The following is a 23640-nucleotide window of genomic DNA, read 5'->3' as shown; positions in this document are numbered from 1 at the left end:
CCTGGTCAGGCTTGGTGGAGGTGACTGGGGAGGCTGGGGTGTAAATGGGTCACCGGTAGGGAGGAGGGGGTTAATGAAGGTGGGTCAGGAATTGGGAGAAAGATGGTGAGCGAGTGGGGCAGTTGGGCGTGGGGTAGAGAGGAGTAGGGTGAGTAAATGGCCCGTTAGGAGGATGGGGAATGTGTAGTGGGGTGTGTTGAGGGTGGAAGGGTATTGTGTGAGTGGGGATGGGTGGGGGAGTTGGCGGGCGGGAGGGGTGGGGGTGTGAGGGCCACAGCTGGGAGTGGAGATCACAGTGGGGGAGTGGGGCAAGTGGGGATGGCAGAGTGGGGGAGTTTGGGGTAAATGGGGGTGGGGGAGTTTGGGGTAAATGGGAGTGGGGGAGTTTGGGATAAATGGGGCTAGGGGAGTGAGGGAATGGAGTAGGGAGGTGGAGGTCCACAAAGGGGTAGGTGAAAGGGAGAGTTCCTTTGAACATTTCCCTAACCCCATACCCTCACTTACGGCTCAAACACTCCCAGCTTATTCTCCCTACTTTACAAGTGGAATATCAAATCATTCCAGCCAGGCAGGGTGGGAGGAAAAGTCCGAACGTTCCCAACAAACAGGCGATGATAAATATCCAGAGAAAAATCTGGTCAATCACCATGGCAACATATTTCCAATCTTCCTTCACCTGAAAGAGAAGAGGAGGAGCGGGGTAAGGAGGGGAAAGGGTATAGGAGGGAAGGAGAGGGATAGGAATGGAACAGGGTAATGGAGGGGAGGAGAAGGATAGAGGAGAAGGAGAAGGGTGGGGAGGGTAGAGAATAGGGAGGGGAGGAGTGGGTAGGGAGGGGAGAGGGTAGGGAAGAGAAGAGAGGAATAGATGAGGGGAAAGAAGGAATAGATTTGGAGGAATAGGAAGGAGAAGCAAGATACAGTTAAATCTGAGCAATTTGAGACTTTGTGGTGAGTAGAATTTCCCTGGTGATAAATCTACCCTTCAGACCTGCTGTGGAAGCAGCACATTCTAGTGAACTTTCCACCTGGGTGAAAGCTGTAGCTCCATCTCCCTGCAGCCTGACTCAGAAAGATCTCAGAGGATAACCTGGCCTTAACCTGGGCCATTGCTCACGAGACTAACCACTCAGCACTCCCCTGTTCAGTGAAGAGGAGTTCAGGTCAGGGTGATCAGATAATTTACAGTTTGGAAAACCACAGAGAATTCCATGTAGAATGTCCAATCCACCAGGATTGCCTTGCATTGTCCACAAAGATTAATTCCTAGATGGTACTGCAATTGCACCTGAAGGGAAAGTGGCAGAGAGCTTCTCTCACTTTACTCAGCAAAGGTGCAGCCACATAGGTGACAATCCCCTCCCTAACACAGCAAACCCTTTCACTGCTCAGTTCCATACTCTGAACAACTGATGAGGTGAGAAGAGTGGCCCCAGTACGCCGGGATTTGTACAAGACTCACAGTTTCTCCCTCTCTCCACTGTCGTTGTTGTGAAACCAAATAGCAATGAGCTTCTTGTGCAGGATAAAACCTCAGAACAGGAGCTGCCTGCCCCCAGCAACGCCAACATAGAACATGGAACAGGTAATCATTAACCGAGATCCGCTCACTTTCATCCTGCAGAGAGCAGCTCTTGTACAGGAAGGTACTTGGTTAACCATTGCCCACTTCAGCTTCAGTCTGTAAAACTAGTTTCTCACCTTTGGTTAACCATTTCCTCCACTATTAATAATTTCTTTGTGTTTTGCTTTGTCAGTTTCCTGCTTTTTGGCTAACAATTTCCCACTATAGACTGTGGTCTGTGCAGGTACTTTCCTGTCTCAGTTTGTGATTTTCTGTCAAGTCTGCAGTTTCACGTATAATTTAATTTTATCATTATTTTACAGTTTCTCCATTAACTCTTCCTGATTTAATCTTTGCATTGAAGTTAGCCTAAAAAGAGTGAGATAGTTTTAAGAAAATGGAGGGAGTCAAGGATTTGGAGAATAAATAGGAAGGTGGAGGTCAGGTCACAACTGGATTAGCCATGATCTAACTAATTGGTGGAGCAGTATTGAAGGAGTAAATAGACAACTCTTGTAGCCTTGTCCTTCAAAGTGCCTTGTGTTTCCCCATCCATCACCTTCAAGATTCACTTACTTCTCAGTAGCAGCAGTGTGTACTATCTACATGATGCACTGGAGAAATTTATTATGTCTCCTTAGACAGCACCTTCCAAGCCCAAGGCCACTTCCATCTAGACAGACAAGAGCAGCAGATATATGGGAACACCGCCCCCTGTAGATTCCCCGCCAAGCCACTCACCACCCTCACTTGGAAATATATCACCATTCCTGCAGTGTTGCTGAGTCAAAATCCTAGAATTCCCTCCCTAACTGCATTGTGGGTCAACCTACAGCACATAAACTGCAACAGTTCAAGAAGGCATTTCACCACCACCTTCTCAAAGGTCAACTAGGTCTAGCCAGTGAAACCCAGATGCCATGAAAAAATATTTTCAAAATCTCACCAGATCATTTATGATGACATTGCTAATTAATCTTGACTCATTACACAACACTGGGTCTAAAATAGCTTTGTGTCTGGTTGGTTCGACAAAACATGGTTTTGTGAAACTGTCACAGAAACATTCCACACACTCATCTTCCAGAAAATAAAACATTGCTTCAAGTAGCAGTTTGCAGAATTTTAATTCAATTAATAAAATCCTGCTATTGACAGCTAGGCTCAGTGATGATGATCATGAAACCACTCCGTTTTCATTGCAACAATATTGTTTCCTTGGAGGCAGTTCAGAGAAGGTTCACTCGGATGATCCTTGGCATGGACAGATTATCTTATGAGCAAATGTTAAACAGGTTGGGAATCTCCTCACTGGAGTTTAGAAGAATGGGAGGTGATTTCATTGAAACATACAGGATTCTTACTGGGCTCGACAGGGTAAGTGCTGAGAGGATGTTTCCACTCATGGGAGAGTCTAGGACCAGAGATCATTGTCTCAGAATAAAGGGACACCAATTTAAGACTGAGGTGAGGAAGAATTTCTTTTCTCAGAGGGTTATAAGCCTTTGGAACTCTTTGCCACAGAGACCTGTGGGGGAATCTGCACACAGTATATATTTAAGGCTGAGTTAGATAGATTTGTGATCAGTTGGGGAATCAAGGGTGAGAGGAAAAAGGGAACAAAATGGATGTGAGGAATGTCAGATCAACCATGATCCTATTGACTGGCAGAGCAGCCTCGAGGAGTTAATAGCCTACTATTGTTCCTATTCTTTGATGTCTTATAGTCCTTTAGGGAAGGAAATCTGCCATCCTTACCCAGTCTGACCTACATGTGACTCCAGGCTGACAGCAATGTGGTTACTTCGTGACTGCCTTCTAAAATCATCAAGTAAGCCACACAGCTGAGGGGATTAACTTACTGAGCTTAATGGTTAGCATGATCATATTGAGTGGTGGAGCAGGCTCGAGGCATCGAATGACGTATTCCTCCTCCTACCTTCTATGCTTCTATGTTTGTTTGACATCTCTACAGCTCTCCTGTTTCTCTGTGAAATGATTCTGTTTGATTTCTGAGTACAGAATTAATCTGGAATCTATCCAATGGCACAAGTGAGGTATCCACTCTCCCATACTCCACTCACCTCCTTCCACATCTTCACTTCCCCCTCCCTCATTTATGAGGCCCATTCTCCATCAATGTCTCCCTAATACCTAACACAAAGAGGAAGCAGAGGTGGGTGGCATGGTGACTCAGTGGTTAGAACTGCCACATTACAGCACTAGGGGCTCAGATTCAATTCCAACCTCAGGCAACTGTCTGTGTGGAGTTTGCCCCCTCTCCCTGTGTCTGCGTGGTTTCTGCTGGGTGCTCGAGTTTCCTCCCAGAGTCCAAAGATGTGCAGGTTGGGTGGACTGGCCAGGCTAAATTGCCTACAGTGTTCAGGGATGTGTAGGTTTTGTGTATTAGCTACGGGAAATGCAGGATTACAGGAATGGGGTAGGAGGGTGGGTCTGGGTGGGATGTTCTTTGGAGGGTCTATGTGGCCTGCTTCCATGTGTAGGGATTCTATTCTATGACCTCTGACTGACCCTGGGAACCATAACTGACATGCCCATCATTTGGAATTTCCAGAATTGTGAGTTTTGGCTCCTCTGAGGTTGGAAAGGCTTGTCAGCAAATCCAAGAACTAGCTGCTGTTCTGTCTCAGCGGCACCACCAGCTCTGGTAAAATGGCAGCAGAGGTGAGAAAGTCCCAGTCACACAACTCTAAACCCCCACCATCCCAGTCTGCCATCTCACTCCCACCAGCCTGCTCTTGGAGTTGGGTATAAGAATCTGCCAAAGAACGCACCAAACCTCCCAAGCAGTCTGTCCACCAACTGGATGGGACACCCCCACCTCCCCCACCCCACTCCCCCAACGCCCCCAACGCCCCCAACACCACCAGCAACACTTACTGAAACATCGGCATCCTCAGCTCGGAGATGGTTGGCAATATAATGCACTCCCTCCAGTGCTCTCATAATGCTGGGAGACAGCGACAGATTGGCTCCTGTCTGAGTGGTGTTACTTGGCCAGGCTCGGCGGTTTCCATCGTCCATCTCCACTGTGGACCTGCTTGACTCAGGGTGACCGAGGGCACAAGGTCCCGCCAGACTGGGCTGGCAGGGGGCCAGGTCAAACCATGGCTCCTGACCCCTTAAGGGAGGGCAGCATTTGGACAGGCCAAGTTTCAACTCTAATGGACTGAAGTGGTCGGTGAACATTTCGGTTTTGGATCTCGGTCTCTTCATGAAGAGCCAGCAAGGGATGAAATCAAGGAAGACCTTCCTCACCCACCTGGGCATCTTGTGGGTGTTGGGCGAGCGGTGGTGGATGTTGAGGACAAAGACTGTGATAACAATGGAGAGCGTGACGAAGATCATGGTGAAGAGTAGGTATTCTCCAATTAAAGGGATGACCAGCGAAGTCGAGGGGATGATTTCAGTAATAAGCAGCAAGAAAACAGTCAGGGACAGCAATACCGAGATACAAAGAGTAATCTTCTCTCCACAGGCTGATGGTAAATGGAAGACCAAAACAGTTAAACAAGAGATGAGTAAACAAGGAATGATGAGGTTAATGGTGTAGAAGAGAGGGAGCCTCCTGATAATGAAGGAGTATGTGATATCAACGTACACCTCGAAGCAACAGTCATATTTTTTGCTGTTATAAATCCCCACTGTATTGACTATTGCCCACTCGCCACTTTCCCAGTAATCCTTAAGGTCGACATTCCTGCCCATGCTCCTCAGATCAATCTTGGACTTGTCATGCGTCCAGGAGCCAAACTTCATTTTGCAATTCTGCTGGTCGAAAGGAAAGAAGGTGACGTCAATGCTGCAGGAGCTCTTGTAGATAGCTGGGGGCACCCACTGTACCTGGCCCGTTGAGAAGAGGTGAGCCTTCGTCATGTGTGTCACTGCAAACTCTCCATCTGCACTGCAACAAGCAAAGAGGCCAAGTTTACAGTGCCATTAGGCCCAGGGCTAAATCATCATCAAAGCAAAGCTCATCCATAACTTTTGAAAAGAAATCAATCAGCAGACCATAGAAACAGGAGTAGGCCATTTAGCCCCTTTGACCTGATGCAACATCCCTCATGTCCACTTTCCTGTCCATTTCCCTGTAACCCTCAATTCCCCGACTGATCAAGAATCAATCTCAGCCTTAAATATACACAAGGACTCTGCCTTATAGCTTTCTGCGGTAAGGAGTTCCAATGACTATCAACCTTCTAAGAGAAGAAATTCCTCCTCATCTCAGGCTTAAATTGGCACCCCTTTATTCTGAGACAATGCCCTCTAGTCCTAGACTCTCCCATGAGGAAAAACATCCTCTCAGCATTTATCCCATCAAGCTCCTTAAGAATCCCGTATGTTTCAATGAGATCATCTCTGATTCTTCTAAACTCCAGTGAATAGAGTCCCAACCTGTTTAGCCTTTGTCCATATAACAACACCTCCATACCACAGATCATCCTAGTGAGCCTTCACTGAACTACCTCCAATGAAATGACATCTTACCTTAAATAAGACCAAAACTGCTGACAGTACACCAGATGTAGTCTCACCAGCACCTTATACAGTTGCAATAAGACTTCCCTACTCTTACACTCCAAACCCCTTGAAATAAGGGCCAACATTCCATCAGCCTTCCTGATTACCTGCTGCACCTGTGTGCTAGCTTTCCGTGTTTCATACACCAGTCCCCCCAAGTCCCTTTGTGTTACAGTTTTCTGCAGTTTCTCTCCGTTTAATCCTTGCTCAATTTAATCTAGCTATCTCTCTTGAAAGTGCAATCCTTGCAGTTTATGTAATCAATTTGAATTTAATGAGCAGCTAACTTTGCATTGATTAACATGCCAACAATCTGGAAGGTCCTTTCTGTCTGAGATAAGTGCTGGTTCAGTATATTTGATATTCTGAAACAGGCCTGCAGCTGCCAGGTTTTCGGAACTCCCCGCCCCAGCAGAACCAATCTTGACATTCTAGCAAACATACACTCACTAGCTAAGTATGTTGATTAAAATCTGTCAAACAAGCATGAAATCTCCTCAGACATTTTTTCCACAAATGTCAGTTCTTGTTAATGCACTCACAGGTTGTAGGCTCTGCAGGCATTTATCACCTGGACGCAGTGAACCACAATAGGTTTACCATTTCCGAGGGCTGTCTGCCAAGTAGAGTCACTGAGGATGACAGGGCTCCTTCCAGGAAGAGCATATCTGAACTCATTGGGGATTTACGATAGTCTGACAGCTTTCTGGTCACTTTTACTGAGACCAGCTATTCACATCCAGAATTTTCAAACATGGTGGGATGTGAACACTCTGATTTAGGATTATGAAGCTGGACGCCAAGGCCACCAATCACCATGTCAGAATTTAGCTAACTCCCTAACAGTCTGCTGGCTCCATGCACAAACAATAGCAGTTACCTCCAGGTAACTGCACTCTCCAACAAAAACTGAAAGTTGAACAAACAACTCGGTCAACCTGGTACATTCAGTTCTGAGGAACGGTCACCGGACCTGAAACATTAACTCTGTTTTTACCTTCACAGATGCTGCCAGACCTGCTGAGCTTTTCCAGCAACTTTGTTTTTGTTTCTGGTACATTCTTAATCTGGTACAGATTTGACCAGCTGGCTAGCATACAGTGAAGTGACAATACTGCAACTACATGGCCACAGGCATTCACCAGCCTCTCTCTCTCTCTCTTAAGCAGAGGATGGTCAACAGGTCGAATGGTCTCGTCCTGTTTCTATTTCATGCTCTTCAACACAAAGGCAAGGAGGAAATCTCCTTACTGCTAGTCACTCCAAAACTGGAAAGGCTTGATTTATTTGATATAAATAATCTGAGACGGTAGCACAGAAGAGGTACCTTCAGGCTATTAAGCTCATGCCAGCCTCCACAGGGCCATATCATCAGTCTTATTCCACCCTCCCACCGCCATCCCCACGCCCCCATCACCCCCCCCCCCCCACCCCCCCCCCCCGTCAAACTCATTAAATCCTTATCTCCCTCTAAATTTCTTCCAAGTGCCCATTCAAATTCTTTTTAGTGTCATTGTTCACTTCTGATTCTACCTCGTTGATGGGCAGCAAGTGTCCACCTCATTCCCACTAACTACACCACATGTAAGTGTCTTCTTCATATTCACCCCCTCCACCCCTGCAGCTCTTGCCCCAGACTTTAAAGTTGCACCCCTTCCCCATCCTTGTCACATTCGTCAAGGGAAAAGTTTCACTCATCTGTCAGATCCAAACATGTCCTAGTCTAATCCAACTTGATCTAATCTCTTCTCAATCTCCTTTGCTCTGAGGAAAACAATCCCAGCTTCTTAAAACTACTATAACTGGAATAACTCCACTAAATCTTCACAACACCCTCGATCTCATCCTTGCTAAAATGTCCAGAACTGAATACACTGCTGCCTCACGAAAGCTTTGTAAAGGTTCAACATCACTCCCCTGCTTTTATATTTGTTGCTTTTATTTATAAACCCCAATATCCCTTATCCCTTGCTAACCACTCTGTCAACATGTACAACTACCTACAAAGACTGGCGCGCACACAACCCCAGGACCCCCGCTCCTGCACAACCTTTAGCACTCAATCATTTAAGTCCCTTTTCCTTCTGTCAAACTGTATCAGTTCATACTTCTCTGAATTACATCCCAGAGGAATTTCACCCAAGGAAATTGTAAAACTCACTTGTTGTAAAGAACAATGTCAGGAATCCAGATCATTTCAGAAGGGACACGGATTGAAGTTACATTGTCAAACTCTGCAGGATCCCATGTAAGTTTATAATCATACCATTCCTAGAAAAGAAACACAGGTAATCAGGAGGGGTACAGTGGTAATGAAGAGCTGTCACAGTGTCTGACAAAACCTGAAGGGACAAGAACTGAGAAAGCAGATGGGAAGCTACACACAAGGGGCCAAAGTTCCTGGAGCTTGTTATAAATGATACAGTCAGCCACAGTGAACCCCTAGCCCAGTGAGATCAACCATTCAGCATATATTTTTATATTATTACTCATTCAGGGGATATGAGTACTGCTGGTCAGGCCAGCATTAATTGCCCATCCCTAGTTGCTCTTGAGAAGGCAGTAGAGAGCTTTCTTCTTGAATTGCTGCTGTCCATGTGCTGTAGGTAGACCAACAATTTCCTTGGGAAGGGAATACCGGGATTTTGACCCAGTGACACTGAAGGGACAGTGATATATTTCCAAGTCAGGATGGTGAGTGCCTTGGAGGAGAAGTTGCAGGTGGTGGTGTTCCCATGTATCTGCTGTCCTTGTCCTTCTAGATGGAAGGAGTTCTGAGTTTGGAAGGGGCTGTCTAAAGAGCCTTGGAGAATTTCTCCAGTGCATCTTGTAGATACTACACACTGCAGCTACTGAGTGTCAGTGGTGAAGGGAGTGGGTATTTGTGGATGTGGTGCCAATCAAGCAGGTTGTTTTGTCCTAGATGATGTTGAGCTCGTACGGTGTTATTGGAGTTGCCCCTAGTAGGCAACTGGGGGGTATTACATCAAACTCCTGACTTGTGCCATGCAGATAGTGGACTGGATTTGGAGAGGCAAGAAGTGAGCTACTTGCTGCAGCATTCCCAGCCTCTGACCTGCCCTTGTAGCCACTGTGTTTATGTGCAAGCCCAGTTGAATTTCAGATCAGTGGTAATCTCAAGGACGTTGATGGGGAAACAAAATGACATGTCAATAGCTCTGACAAAGGACTAAAATAGAATTAAGTTTAGAGGAGTCTTCACATCAATTTTTTTAATTCACTCATGGGACTGGGCATCACTGGATGGCCAGCATCTATTGCCCACTCCTAGCTGCCCTTGAACTGAATGGCTTGCCAGGCCATTTCAGACAGCAGTTGACAGTCAACCACATTGCTGTGGGTCTGGAGTCACATGTAATCCAGATCAGGTGAAGATGGAAATTTCCTTCCCTAAGGGACATGCCTGAGCCAAATGGGTTTTTCCAAAAATCAGCAATAGTTTCACACTCATCAGAAGATCTCTTGTTCCAGATTTTTAAAAATTGAATTTAAATTTCACCATTGGCCGTAGCAGGATATAAACCCGGGTCCCTAGAACATTAGCTGAGTTTCTGGTTTAATACTTTAGCAATAATACCACCAGGCCATCACCTCCCCAAAGTCACAGATTCAGTTCCTGCTGAGTGGCACTCTGTGTAAGGCTGTGATTCATCACTCTGCAAGGTCCATGCCAACAAATTTATCAGAACTCAAACCTCAACACCTACACACTCATCAATCATCAATCCCGACTGGCAGTTCAATAATGTTTACACCACGGATCCATGAGTTCCCCAAGCCATGTCCCCGTAGGTCCATCAGCATACTAATCCACCCATACAGGTCCACCAAATCTCCAATCAACCCAAACAGGTCCAACAGACCCCCAGTTGAGGGAGGCAATGGCCTAGTAGTATCATCGCTGGGCTGTTAATCCAGAGACCCAGGTGATGTTTGGAGATCTGGGTTCAAATCCGACCATGGCAGATGGTAGAATTTGAATTTAATAAATATCTGTAATTAAGAGTCTAATGATGACTGTGAATCCATTGCCAATTGTTGGAAAAATCAATCTGGTTCACTACTGCCCTTTAAGGAAGGAAACTGCCATCCTTACCTGGTGTGGCCTACATGTGACTCCAGACCCACAGCAATGTGGTTGGCTCTTAACTGCCCTTTGGGCAATTAGGGATGGGCAATAAATGCTGCCTGGCCAGTGACGCCCACATCCCATGAATGAATAAAGAAAAACAAATTCACTCAGACAGGTCCGCCAGATCTCCAATTCACTCAAACAGGTCCATCAGATCTCCAATTCACTCAAACAGGTCCACCAGATCTCTAATCCATTCAAACAGGTCCACCAGATCTTCAATCAACCCAAACGGGTCCACCAGATCTCCAATTCACTCAAACAGGTCCACTGGATCTCTAATCCATTCAAACAGATCCACCAGATCTCCAATCCAGTCAAACAGGTATATCAGCTCTCTGGTTTAAGGGCACTGCTGAGTGATCAGTCAATATTTGGATCCTGAAACCCCTGAAGACTAGTGTCCAAATAGGAAGGGAGCAGTTGGAAGCTCGGTGTCCATTGGTTAAACATGAGCAGAGCCTGTAACTCACTTAGGAGCTCATGAAGAATGTTGGGTGAACCCCCAATGAGGAGATCACAACAACACAGGGATCACAGGAGAAATAAATCTTCCCTTTTGAAAACACACCTACCTGCTTGAGCCAAACGTTCGTTGTCATCATCTGGTTTTTCTCATCCTGTTCCAAGAAAAGGAAGGGAAAAGATAATAATTGTTGTGAATAATTCATCACTACTTCATAACCAATATAACAATAAGCCAGTGGAGTGAGTCAAGAATATTGCAAAGAAACCTCTCAAATTGTGTTGGTAAGTAAATTCAAGTCAGTTCATTAGGATAATGCCCTAATTGTTTATTTATTTTGGAAGGTCAAGTACAGGTGGAAATTATACAGTGAATGGCGGAACCCTTAGGGGTATTGATATGAAGAGGGATCTGTGTGTGCAGGCCCACAGATCGCTGAAGGTGACAGTGCGGTTAAATAAGGTAATTAAAAGAAAGGCCTCTGGCATGCTTGCCTTCATTGGAAGAAGCATTGAATATAAGGATAGACAAGTTATGCTGCAGATTTATAGAAGTTGTTAGGCCACACTTGGAATATTGCATATAGTTCTGGTCCCCACAATACCAGAAGGATGTGGATGCTTTGGAGAGGCTGCAGAAAAAGTTTACCAGAATGTTGCCTGGTATGGGGGATTTTAGCAATGAAGAAAGGTTGGAAGAAAGGCTGGGGTTGTTTTCACTGGAATGCAGGGGTTGAGGGGCAACCTAATAGAAGTTTATAAGATTGTGAATGGCATGGATAGAGTGGAAATTATGAGGCTTTTTCCCAGGGGTGAGGGATTAATTTCTAGGGGACACAGTTTCAAGGAGTGAAGGGGGAGTTTATAAGAGATGTGCGAGGCAAGTTTTTCACACAAAGGGTGGTGAGTGCCTAAACATGTTGCCAGAGGTGGTGGTGGAAGCAGCTATAATAGCAGCGTTCAAGAAGCACCCGGACGAATACATGAATAGGAGGGGAATAGAGGGAAACAGCTCCTGTAAGTGAACACAGTTTTAGTGTGGAAGGGCAAAATGTGGTGGCGCAAGCTTGGAGGGCCGAAGGGCCTGTTCCTGTGCTGTATTGTTCTTTATTCTTTCTTATTTATTCACAGGGTGTACGTGTCACTGGCTAGGCCAGCATTTATTGCCCATCCCTAACTGCCCTCTGGGTTAAGGGTCAACCACATTGCTGTAAATTTGGCATCACGTGTAAGCCAGATCAGATAAGGGTGGCAGTTTCCTTTCCTAAAGGACATTAGTGTCCCAGATGGGTTTTCTGACAATCGACAATGGGTTCATGGTCATCATTAGACTCTAAATTCTAGATCTTTATTGAATTCAAATTCCACCAGTTACTGTGGCAGGATTTGAACCTGGGTCCCCAGAACATTACTTAGGTCTCCGGATTAACAGTCCAGCAATAATACTACTAGGCCATTGTTTCCCCTGTTTACTTTTATTTCAGGAGATATGAAGCCATTTTGAAACAGCTGCCTTTCTACAACTAATCAGAGATAGGACAACAAATGTGAATTTCTGTGATAACAAGGTGTAGAGCTGGATGAACACAGCAGGCCAAGCAGCATCAGAGGAGCAGGAAAGCTGACATTTCGGGCTTAGACCCTTCTTCAGAAAATGCATTTCTGTAGCATCTTTTGCCATGTCATGATGTCGCAAAAGTACTTCAGAGCCAATAAGTGCTTTTGAAAAGCAATCACTGTATAGGAAACATGGGAGCCAATTTGCAGACAGGAAGTTCCCACAAACGCAAAATAATAACGACCTGTCTTCAGTGATACTGATTGAGGGATAAAAATGGAGCAGCGCCTCAGGGGGAATGCCCCTGCTTATCTCAGAAACAGTGCCATGGGGATCATCTGCGCCAAAGTGAGGGGGCAGCAGTGTGTAAGGCTGAAAATGTGCGCGGCGGAATGAAGATACGTGAAGGAGACTCGGTGCCGCACATCACTGTTAGATGAAAGTGAACATTTTCTGCTCTAATAATTTGTGTCTAAGGGACATATTTCTTTAATCTGCATCTTGGTATAATGGGCAGTCAACCAATGCAATCATTCCAATTCTCGTTGTGATGTTCTGCAGCTGGAATGTCTGTGGCGTATATGGTCTGTATTAGCCTCTGGCAGATAACTGAAGCATAAGGAGAAACCTAATGGATTTCAGTGTACTGACAGAACACAACAGAGCAGCCTTCTCTAGACTGTACAGACTGAAGTGTCTACATCTGTTTCCCTGCTCCCTCACTCCTCCAAGTAATTCCCATTCAGATAACAGACACCATAATGGCCAGTTTGGAACCTACAACAACTTACATTTATATAGTGACATGATCATAATGAAACGTCCCAAAATTGTTCTCAAGAGGTTTATAAAATAAAGTGCTTCACTGAGCCACAAAGGAAACATTAGGACAGAACACCAGAAGGTTGGTTAAGTGGTTAGCTTTTAAGGAGAGGGTTAAAGGAGGGAGGTGAGATAGACAGATGAAATCATATTCCAGAATTCAGGGTCCAGGCAGCTAAGGGTAGAGATTTCAGATCAGGGATCCATAAGAGGCTAGAACCGAAGGGTCACGGAGATCTTGGACGGTGGTGGGGCTGGAGGAGATTAAAGCAATAGGGAGAGGTTTTGGAAATAGGAGTGAAAATTTAAGATGAAGATATTGCCTCGTAAGATCTGACTTCTTGTTCAAGTTCAGACAGTCAGAAATGGCAGGCAATTTGACTATGGAGGCCTCACAGTGGAGTCCAGACTGACAAGAGTGGAAGGGGGAGGTTTGTGTGGAGTCAGGACCCAGTTATGTTCTCTCCCCTTTCCTTCGGGACACTGAGGACAAAGCCCTGGTCACTGCACTACCAGAAGAATTGTTCTGAAAGCCAGCTCCAACAGGAACTTCTAACACACTGGGCACAACGTGAAGAGATCTCACTTCCCTTGGAAGCAGATTTCATAGGGAGCTTAATTCTGAGACAAGGACAAATGGATGGTCGTATCAATGAAAGGGAACAATTCCAAACATGGTGCCAGAGCGGAGAGATTTGGGTGTGTATCTATACAGATCATTGAAAGTGACAGGGCAGGTTGCAAAAATGATTAATAAAGCACACAAAACTTGTGATTTATTCATACGCAGTAAAAGAGCAAAGAAGCTATGATAAACTTGCGTATAAAACATTGATTCTGAGCTGCAATACAGTGCTCTCTTCTGGGCAGTACACTTTAGGAAGTATGTGAAGGCTGCAGCAAGAATTCACAAAAATGTTTAGTTTATTCATTCTTGGGATGTGGGTGTCACTGGCTGGGTCAGCATGTATTGCCCATCCCTAGTTGCCCCTTAAGTAGGTGTTGGTGAGCACCTTCTTGAACCGCTGCAGTCCATGTGTTGCAGGTAAGTCCTCAATGTCCATAGGGAGTGAATTCCAGGATTTTAACCCAGAAACACTGAAGGAACAGAAATATATTTCCAAGTCCGGATGGCGAGTGGCTTGGAGAGGAACTTGCAGAGAGTGGTGTTCCCATATATCTACTGCTCTCGTCCTTCTAGATGGAAGTGGTCATGGGTTTGGGAAGTGCTGTCTAAGGATCTTTGGTGAATTTCTGCAGTGCATCTTGTAGACAGTACACACTCCTGCTACTGTGTCTTGGTGGTGATGGCCTTCCCACTGTGATGTAACCAGGTAGAATTCCATGAAAGAATCTCTACACCCACCTCGGTATTTCCCAATGTTGTGCTGTTAGTACACAGAACTAGTCAATGAAGTGTGTTTAATGTAATCCTAGGGATTATGAGAACACCAGACTGAATCAAAAGCTCTCAGTCCCTACAACACAGATAACAAGACACAAAGTGATGATAAATTATTCAATAGACAACCGCTTAAACTTTAATATCCAACATCTTAAATCTTTAATCTGTTTGTTTGTTATGTAGCTCATCCATCTTCACTCTCAAAGAGTAAAAACACCCAAACCTGATCTAGATTTGATGGCTGTTTCCCGCAAGTCTCCTCATATCTTAAGCCAACAGCAGACCCTCATTCAGGGTCCAGCTCAGCTCCTGCTCCAACCCGAAGCAACATTTCCTGGGAGCAACCAACAATCGCACATGGGTCACTGAAAACAGTCCTGGTTTTGTCCCTTCCCTCAGTCCTTTTCCTGCTATACACAGTGGGGAAGAGAAGGGGGCAAAGGAACTCCTTCAACCCTGCACAGAAAGCATTGCCTGTGTGAGTATGCATGACAACAATGATTGGTATTTCACTGTGAAGAGCGTTGAGGTGTCCTAAGGGTGTGAAAGGTTCTATCTAAATGCAAGTTCCTTCTTTGCTAAACTTGGTGAGCGTAAAGACTGTAACATTGCAGTGCAAACTCATAGCAATGATTGTGAACACCACTGATTGTGAAAATTTTTCTGAATAGTGGTCCTGATTCAAAATGTTAACTTTCCTGCTCCCCTGATGTTGCCTGGCCTGCTGTGTTCCTCCAATTCCACACTGTGTTATCTCTGACTCCAGCATCTACAGTTCTTTCTATCACTGATTGTGAACTACAGTGATTGCGAACATTGGTGATTGTGATTATAAGAAGAAGGAGCAGGAGTTGGCCATTCAGCCCATTAAGTCTGCTTTGTCATTCAATGAGATTGTGACTAATCTGATCATCTTCAACTCCACTTTCCTGCTTTATCCCCAGAATCCTTGATTCCCTTCCTGATTAAAAATCTATCTCAGCCTTGAATATACTTAACGGCCCAGCCTTGACATCCTCTGTGCTTCTGAGAGAAAGGTTCTTCTTATCTATCTTAAATGGATGACTCTTTATCCTGAGATGATGCATTCTGTTCTTAGACTTTCCCATGAGGAAAAACAACCTCAAAGCATTTTACTATCAAACTCCCTAAGGACTCCTTATGTTATAGTAAGTCACCTCTTATTTCTCCAAAATCCAATTAGTTCAGGACCAACCCACTCAACCTCTCCTCATAAGAAAATCTCTACATACCCAGAATCAACCTAATGAACCGTCTCTAGACTGCATCAACACCAGTATATCTTTCCTTAGATAAGGGGATCAAAACTGTACATAGCACTTTGAGTAAGCCTAACTAATGCCTTATATAGTTTTAGCAAAACCTTCCTACTTTTATTCTTCATTCCCTTTGGAATATGGGCTACTATGTCGTTTGCCTTTTGAACTTGGATGCTAGGTTTTTGTGATTCAGACACAAGGACCCCCAAATCCCTCTGTACTGTAGCTTTCTGCAGTCTTCCTCAATTTAAATAACATTCAACTCCTCTGTTCTTCCTGCTAAAGTGTATAACCTCACATTTTCACATAACAGCAGTGATTATGAACAGCAATGATTGTGAACAGCAGCAATTGTCAACAATGGCGATTGTAAACTGGAATGATTGCATACAACAGTCATTGTGAGCTGATCACTACGATATCTCACCACATCAATGAGCTGTGCGATGGAAAGACCAAAGTTGACGATAACAGCATCTGAAGCATTGGGGACAGGTCTGGACCACCGATTGTAGCCAGTGAAGAGATGTTTGAAGAGCCTCTCCTCAGCCTGAGAATGAGTCTTCTCCTGACAATAGACTAGAGGTAAGAAAGAAGGAGAGGAAGGGGGAGAGAGAGGACAAAGGAGAGAGAACAGGAGATGCAGAGGGAGCAGGAAAGGAAGATGAAGATGGAGCAGGAGTGGGAGAGAGAGAGAGAGAGGGACATGGAGTGGGAGAGGGAGAGAGGGAGAGAAAGAGGGAGACGGAAATGGAGCAGAAAAGGGAGAGGGAAATGAAGTGGAAGAGGTAGAGGGAGAGAGAGAGGGAGAGAGAGATGGGGAGGGATAGGGAAAGAGAACGAGAGAAGGAAATCAAGCAGGAAAGGGAGACAGTGATGGAGAGGGAGTGGGAGAGAGAAAAGGAGCAGGAGAGGGAAAAGGAGGAGGGGAGGGAGGAGAGCAGGAGAAGGAGAGGGAGTGGGAGAGAAGGAGAATCAGAATCTTGATGAAACCCACTGTTATTGATTAAACATATTGTTAATCCATTTGATCAGCACCCACCCAACAGCTTTGACATTAATTCTCTCCTAACCCACAATCACTCCCATCTAGAAGGACAAGAACAGCAGTTACGTGGGAACCCCACCCATTAGAAGTTCCTCTCCAAATGACTCACCATTCTGACTTGAAATATATCACCATTCCTTCACTGTCGTTGGGTGAAAATCCTGGAATTCCCTCCCTAAGGTCATTGTGGGTCTACCTACAGCAAATGGACTGCAGTGGTTCAAGAAAGCAGCTCACAAACACCTTCTCAAGGGGCAACTAGTGATGAGCAATAAATGCTGGCCTTCTATGTGATGTTTACATCTTATGAACAAATGGAAGCATGGATAATGAATATCAATGCAGTATCAGTGGCTAAGGTGATGGAATATACCCATTTGATTCACTTCAATAAGTGGCCCTTGCAATGGTCAGCTTGCCGTAAAATCAAGCAATTAATCAGAAAAAGAAATGCTTCCCATTCATTGAGGTCATTTATATTTTGCTAATACCTTCTGTCTGATACACCAGGGGCCATTAGGGGCCACATGCATGCCCTCTTGTGTGGTACATGATATAGGAGCCCCAGCGATGACCTGTGTTAACACCAATGCTGATGTGTCATCTATGAATTGAAACCAAATCTTAAATGTAAGAACACCAAATGCCATTTCAACAAAGTCCTGTTTGCCGAGGCTGTAGGGGGGAGGGTGCCAGCAGCTGGAATGTGAAGGTGGGGCATTCCAGTGATACTTGCTGAGCATCTAATGGCAATCAAGCAAAACCAGAAAGGGAAACCATTAGGAACAGAAACAGAAACTGCTGGAGAAACTCAGCCGGTCTGGCAGCATCTGTGGGAAGAAAGCAGAGTTAATGAACTGATTGTAGATAAGAATTTGGTATGTATGCTGAAGGTGTGGGGTGGGAGGTGGGGGAGCGAAAAGTAAATGATGAGAGGAGATGGAGACCAGAGAGATAGAACAGCAGGTGGGCAGACAAACAACTAGACAATGGTGAGTCTGGGAGAATCAAAAGCAGTGGGTGAAACTGGGTTAGCTGTGATGGGTGCCCATAGCCTATCTGATGACATGATAAAGGACACGGAAGGAGCTGCCCAGATTGTAAGTTGTTGAACTCGATACTGAGTCCTAAATGCTTTCAAGTTCCTATGAAAGCCCCTTCTCCCACTCTCATGTTGAGCCTCCACCCTCTGAACCTGCCTGGGGTACCACTACTGTTGGACGTGGACTCTCTCAAACTGGAGCTTCATTTGATCCAGGTCACCAGAGGGGCCGAGGCTGGGGCAGAGTGAGAGGTTGAGACTGAACAATAGTAGAGTGGGGTGAGGACAGGGATTGAGCAGATAAGGAATTCCCAATCTCCCAATCAGGGGAGAAGCAGGAGACATAGCACATATAGAAAGTACTTGGATGACTGTTTGAAGAATCCAGACCCTTTAGCTTAAAGCTGGAGTGGGAGTATGTTCCTGTTGGATTAGCTGGACACGATGGGCCCAATGGCCTTTCTTTGGTGCGGTACTGCCTGATTAATTCTATGAATGGAACTGAAATCCTGTGGGGAATGAAAGGCTCACCACGCAAGTACAACTCATCCAGGGATCACCAGACCCAAAACGTTAACCCTGTTTTTTTCCTTCACAGATGCTGCCAGACCTGCTGAGCTTTTCCAGCAACTTTGTTTTTGTTGCAAAATATTAACTTACTGCATCTGCACAGGAAGAGGGAACAGATTAGGAGCAGACTGCAGCCTCCTGGGACACTTCCTGCCGAGTGTAAAAGAGTAAACATCCCGCGTTCCTGACACCCCAACTTTAAACAAGAGGCAACAGATTATCGTTGTCCCAAATTCATTAGAAATGAAATTGCAACAGTTTGGCTCAGGGAATGGAGCGTCTCTGGGACTTCCTCATAGCGCTGTCCGCGGTGCTGAAACCAACTCTGCGCATCCACTGAGGAAGTTTCAGCGTGCCAGGAGTTAATGGATGAGTCCTGTCAGAGAGAAAAACAGAGAAACATCCACATTAATATTTCAACTTGGAGGAGTGCACTTTACCGTAATAAAACAGAGTGCTCATCATCTAAATCTTCTTCAATCAAGTAAAGTGATAGAAATAGAGATGAGGCCAAATTCTGTGACCCTACAGTCTAGGTCAAACTCGATCCAAGGTTCCACTCAAATGTGTCTTTAAGATGTAAATACAATGACCATCACTCAAACACAGCTTTTGATTCACAGTCATTACTCTTGAATTAAAACCTAACTCTTCCTACAAAAAATGCAAAATACAAGCACAATAACATGGAGACAGCTCTGGCTGTGTTTTCCATGATTTAAAGGTCTTTGTTAATTCTCCACCAGTTTAACAGGAGATTAAAAAAAACACTCATTCTTTCTCAAAGCCTGTGTGACATTCACTATTCCGTTGCTGGGCACTGTTTAACAGGGCAGACCTTGCTCCCTGGAAAGTTCTTTTGTTGGAATGTGTCAAACATCTTTGACTTTCCAAGGTTATACTCAGATTACAGCACCACTCCTACTGTTTTACATTAAGAAAGAGCTCCATATTTCATATGATATGAAAATAGGCCATTCAGCCCATTAAGTCTGTATGACCTTCCAAAAAACCCTCCTCATAGACCCAGATGCCAACCCTGTCCTCATATTTAGTACAGCCATCCACCCTAACCTGCACATCTTTGGACTGTGGGAGGAGATCACAGAACCCAGAGGAAACCCACACAGACATGGGGAGAATGTGCAAACTCCACACAGACAGTCACCTGAGGCTGGAATCAAACCTGAGTCCCTGGCACCATAAAGCAACAGTGTTAACCACTGAACCACCGTGTTGCCCTGAGTGAAGATTCTGATCAGGGCTCCTTCAGAAGTGCAGAGCCTTGCTGTAAATCTGATGGATTTTCCCACAGTACAGGAAATGTGGTGAGAGGCTGGGGAGAGGAGGTTCAGATCAGGTCGCGTGGCATGTGGGGATGTTTCCCATTCTCAGGGGGTGTTAAGTCTCAGGGGTAGAAGGAGGTATTGGGTTTGGTGACTGAAAGCATCATATCCTTGGACAAGAGATAGTAGGAACTGCAGATGCTGGAGAATCCGAGACAACAAGGTGCAGGGCTGGATGAACACAGCAGGCCAAGCAGCATCACAGGAGCAGAGAGGCTGCGATAGGGTTAGGGTTAGGGTTAGGGGCTAAGGTGTGTAAGGGATCTGGGTAGGTGTATAGATCTGGGTGTGTGTGGTAATTTTGGATTCAGTTTTATAGTTATTTGGCAATTAGGTTAGGTTTTCAGTAGTCTAACTTTTCCTGAGTAACTATTTACTTCCCTACAGTGGAACCTTCAGAATTCTCCAGTTTAAATCGGTACTTTGGAAAGATTCCAAATATAGAGTAATTGCCCAATGGAATCTTCAACTTCCCATACTCTTCTCTCAGAGTCTGTTACTGCGCCGATTCCACTGGATCCCTGTGCACAACTCCCTTCTACATTGCAGAACCAATTATCTCACCATTGGAAAATCAGAGACATTAATGTTACAAACAAAGAGGCAAACTAAAACACTATCAGACTGTTCAACAGCGAATCTTCACAAAGATTGTTTGGTGAATGGAAGGGATCTCCACAAACACAGATCAATGAACAAAGATTAAAACAGGCAGTGCAGGAGAAGCTCAGCTAGTCTGGTGCCATCTGTGGAGAAAGAAAGAGTTAATGTTTTGTGTCCAGTGTGATTCTTCTTTGGAACTGAAGAGGTCTGGAATATGATGCTTTTTTAATGCTATTGTGAAAGAGAAAGATGAAACAAGTGGAACAGATAGTGAGGGTGTCCAGAGCAAAAGACAAAGGGAGTGCTAATGGGGGTAAAGGAGGGATAGAGGTTAATTATAGGTGTGAATAATAGGAAATAGGTCATCTCTGCTGAGAGCAACCATGTAAACAAGGTGAATAGGGTGTAATGAAAATGGAAGACAGTGCCCCCCCCCCCATCCCATCCCCTCAAGTAAACAGAGTGACAGTCAGAGACCAAGTTCCCTGCTGGCTTCTCTTATAATCAGTACTTTCAGGACAGGGAGTAAGAGCCTAGCGCTGACTCAGAATTGTGCATGTAAGGAATAGTCAGAACAGGCCATAAATAATGTAACTATTTAAACTGACTCCAAGTGGAATTCGGCAGTTCAAAGGGGACAATGTATAATTGAGGTGACAGTACAAAGCTTTGCAAATCGACATGTAAATCACCTGGAATAATTGGATGATGCCATTCTGTCTTGCAGGGTTTTAGAGTCACAGATGTAATTGCTACAACCAGGCCCTTTCAATAAGGAACTCACTGGTCTCCCCTTACCCACTGAATTATTCCAACACTGAAACAGCACCAAGCCCATCCCCTGCATCAGCCCAATCACTGAGTCACCTCATATCAGGTATAAATCTAAAATCACACCACAAGCTGTACATCAAGGGTAACAGTGAACCCTCCCATCCAAATCACTGCTGATTGACTCCACTGAGGTCGTAGAATCATAGAACTATAGAGTACAGAAGAAGCCTTTCAGCCCTTCAAGTCTGCATCAACAAAATCTTCACTAATCCTACACTAATCTCACTTTCCAGCATTTGGTCCATCGCCTTGAATGTTATGGCATTTCAACAGCTCATCCAAGTACTTTCTAAATATTGTAATGTTTCCCAAACCAACTACCCTCCCAGACAGTGTAATCCTGATTCTTGTTACTATCTGGATTAAAATTCTTTTCCCCCAGTTCCTTCTCTACCTTTCGCCTTTCACCTCAAAATTGTGTCTCTTGTTATTGACCCTTAACTAAGGAGAACAGTTGCCCTCTATCCACCCCTTAGAACTTTATACATCTCTATCAGGTCCTCCCCCAATCTTCTCTGCTCCAAAGAAAACTACCTGACCTTATCCAGCCTCTCTTCATCACTGAAACGCTCCATCCCAGGCAGTATCCTGGTGAACCTTCTCTGCACCCCCACAAGTGCATTCCTATACAAAAACAGAAATTGCTGGAAAAGCTTAAGAGAACTGGGAGTATCTGTGAAGAGAAAGCAAAGTTAACATTTTGGCTCCAGTGACCCTTCTTCAGAACTCCATTTCTAAGGAAGGGTCACTCGACCCAAAAGATTAACTCTGTTTTCTCTGCGCAGATGCTACTAGACCTACTAAGCTTCCCCAGCAATTTTTGTTTTTGTTTCTGATTTACAGTATCCACAGTTCTTTTGGTCTTTAAATCAGCGCAGTTTTGGTCTGACACAGGAGGAAGTTATACCAACCAGAGAGAGAGGGATAGAAACTGAGAGCAAAAAGCATGTGAGTTGTGGGAATAAGAGAAAGAAGGAGAGAGATGTCTATAGATAAGTGCATAGAAATGGAAAATAAATGGGGAAATCCAGAAAATGGAATAGACGGAAATCAGAGAATTAAATTCTGGATATAAAACCATTGAGAAGTGATAGGAGAAATAGACCACGGAGATAGAGTAGGGCTGAGATTATGAAACCAGAAAGAGAGGAGATCATGAAATGGAGAAAAAGACAGAGGGATGGGGTAAGGGAGAAATAATTATAAGGTTGAATAGTCAGAGGCATAGTGAAAATCGAAGGAGGGAGAATTTTTTTTAAAGGCTGAGACTGAAATAAAAGTGATCAGAAAGATGGAGAAACACAATGACAAACGGAAAGAGCAACACTGGGTGAACAATATTGGATGCAAGAATGTGAAAGACTGCAATAAATAGATTGAGGCAAGGATTATAGTATGAAGCATTCTGATGTGGCTATTATAGAATGAAATAGCCTGGATAGAAAGCGAGAGAGAAAAAGAGAGAAAGAAGTAGAAAAAAAAGGATAAACTGAAGGAGACCAAGTGAGGAAATGCAAAGGATGGAAACTGAAAGTGTGAGGGAAAATCAATGAGTGCGATGAGACTAACAACTCGAGAGAGAAACTGGTAGTGGAAATTGAAGGAGAAAGAGATAGAACATGATGAGATAGTTTCATATTCCCAAGATGAGAGCGATGCACACGCACTGAGATACACAATGAGACACTAACGCAAAAAGTAGTGAGATACTAACACACTGAGACAGTCACACACACTAACACTAACACACTGTGAGACACTGACCACACTTACTGACCCTGGCTCTCTAGGTTCAGGTGGTCCTGGTTTAGGGGAGAGTGCTCCTGGTCCAGAGGCGGGGTTGCAGGTTTACGTGCTCCTGGTCTAGGGGAGAGTGCTCCTGGTCCAGAGGCGGGTTTGCAGGTTTACGTGCTCCTGATCTAGAATGACAGCAGTCCAATTCCGCACGGTCTCATTTTGGAGCCGCTGCCTCGCCCCGGTTGCGGTGAACTGTGAGATGGGGTAGGGTGGAATTGCCAGTCGGGGTGGGGTCCCGGTTGCTTCCCGGAGCGTGGAGAGGTGCTGGGCTCCTGGCTGTCCCACATTCGGAGCTGAGCAGAGAGCTCACTGTCTCAGCACACAGCAACTCCGACTTCCCCCTGCTCCGGTTCACACAGCCAATCCGGGCTGGGGTGGGGTTGGGTCTGGGGGGGGTACTGCAGCTGCCCCACAATCACAACCGCCTCACATCCAAAGTAGAACTATCCAGACACACATTCGTTCAAAACACCAGCTGCGGTCCTCAGGAGAGAAGCCAGTGTGACAGACTCAGTGAGAAGTGTGTGTGTGTGTGAGTGGCAGCGGTTCACTGTCAGTAGATATCTCAGCCTGAAACAATCTGCAAGTAACGCGGCCAGGAGGCAGAGTCC

General features: G+C 45.0%; 1 protein-coding gene across 1 annotated transcript; it reads right to left on the bottom strand.

The window, feature by feature from the left end:
• Nucleotides 1-379: 379 nt before the first annotated feature.
• On the bottom strand, nt 380-18624 carry LOC109911030 (neuronal acetylcholine receptor subunit alpha-2). The gene is made up of 6 exons (XM_020510269.2): nt 18540-18624; nt 16217-16368; nt 10835-10879; nt 8268-8377; nt 4466-5489; nt 380-676 (listed from the first exon to the last, which is right to left on the bottom strand). The coding sequence occupies exons 1-6, from the start codon at nt 18622-18624 to the stop codon at nt 551-553; spliced, it is 1542 nt and encodes a 513-aa protein (XP_020365858.1). The 3' UTR covers nt 380-550.
• Nucleotides 18625-23640: the final 5016 nt, after the last annotated feature.

This window comes from Rhincodon typus, chromosome 9, assembly GCF_021869965.1.
Source record: "Rhincodon typus isolate 14 chromosome 9, sRhiTyp1.1, whole genome shotgun sequence".
In the NCBI taxonomy this organism is placed as follows: domain Eukaryota; kingdom Metazoa; phylum Chordata; class Chondrichthyes; order Orectolobiformes; family Rhincodontidae; genus Rhincodon; species Rhincodon typus.
Note: the sequence above shows the minus strand (reverse complement) of the source record. Positions and strands in the feature narration are given on the sequence as shown.

Excerpts from the sequence above, each read along its gene's own strand:
- LOC109911030 (XM_020510269.2), bottom strand. The coding sequence starts at position 18,624 with ATGTTTACTCTTTTACACTCGGCAGGAAGTGTCCCAGGAGGCTGCAGT. Across the intron at positions 16,369-18,539 it reads CCTCTTCCTGTGCAGATGCA|TCTATTGTCAGGAGAAGACT; the intron begins GTAAGTTAATAT and ends TCTTACCTCTAG. Across the intron at positions 10,880-16,216 it reads TCGCACAGCTCATTGATGTG|GATGAGAAAAACCAGATGAT; the intron begins GTGAGATATCGT and ends TTCTTGGAACAG.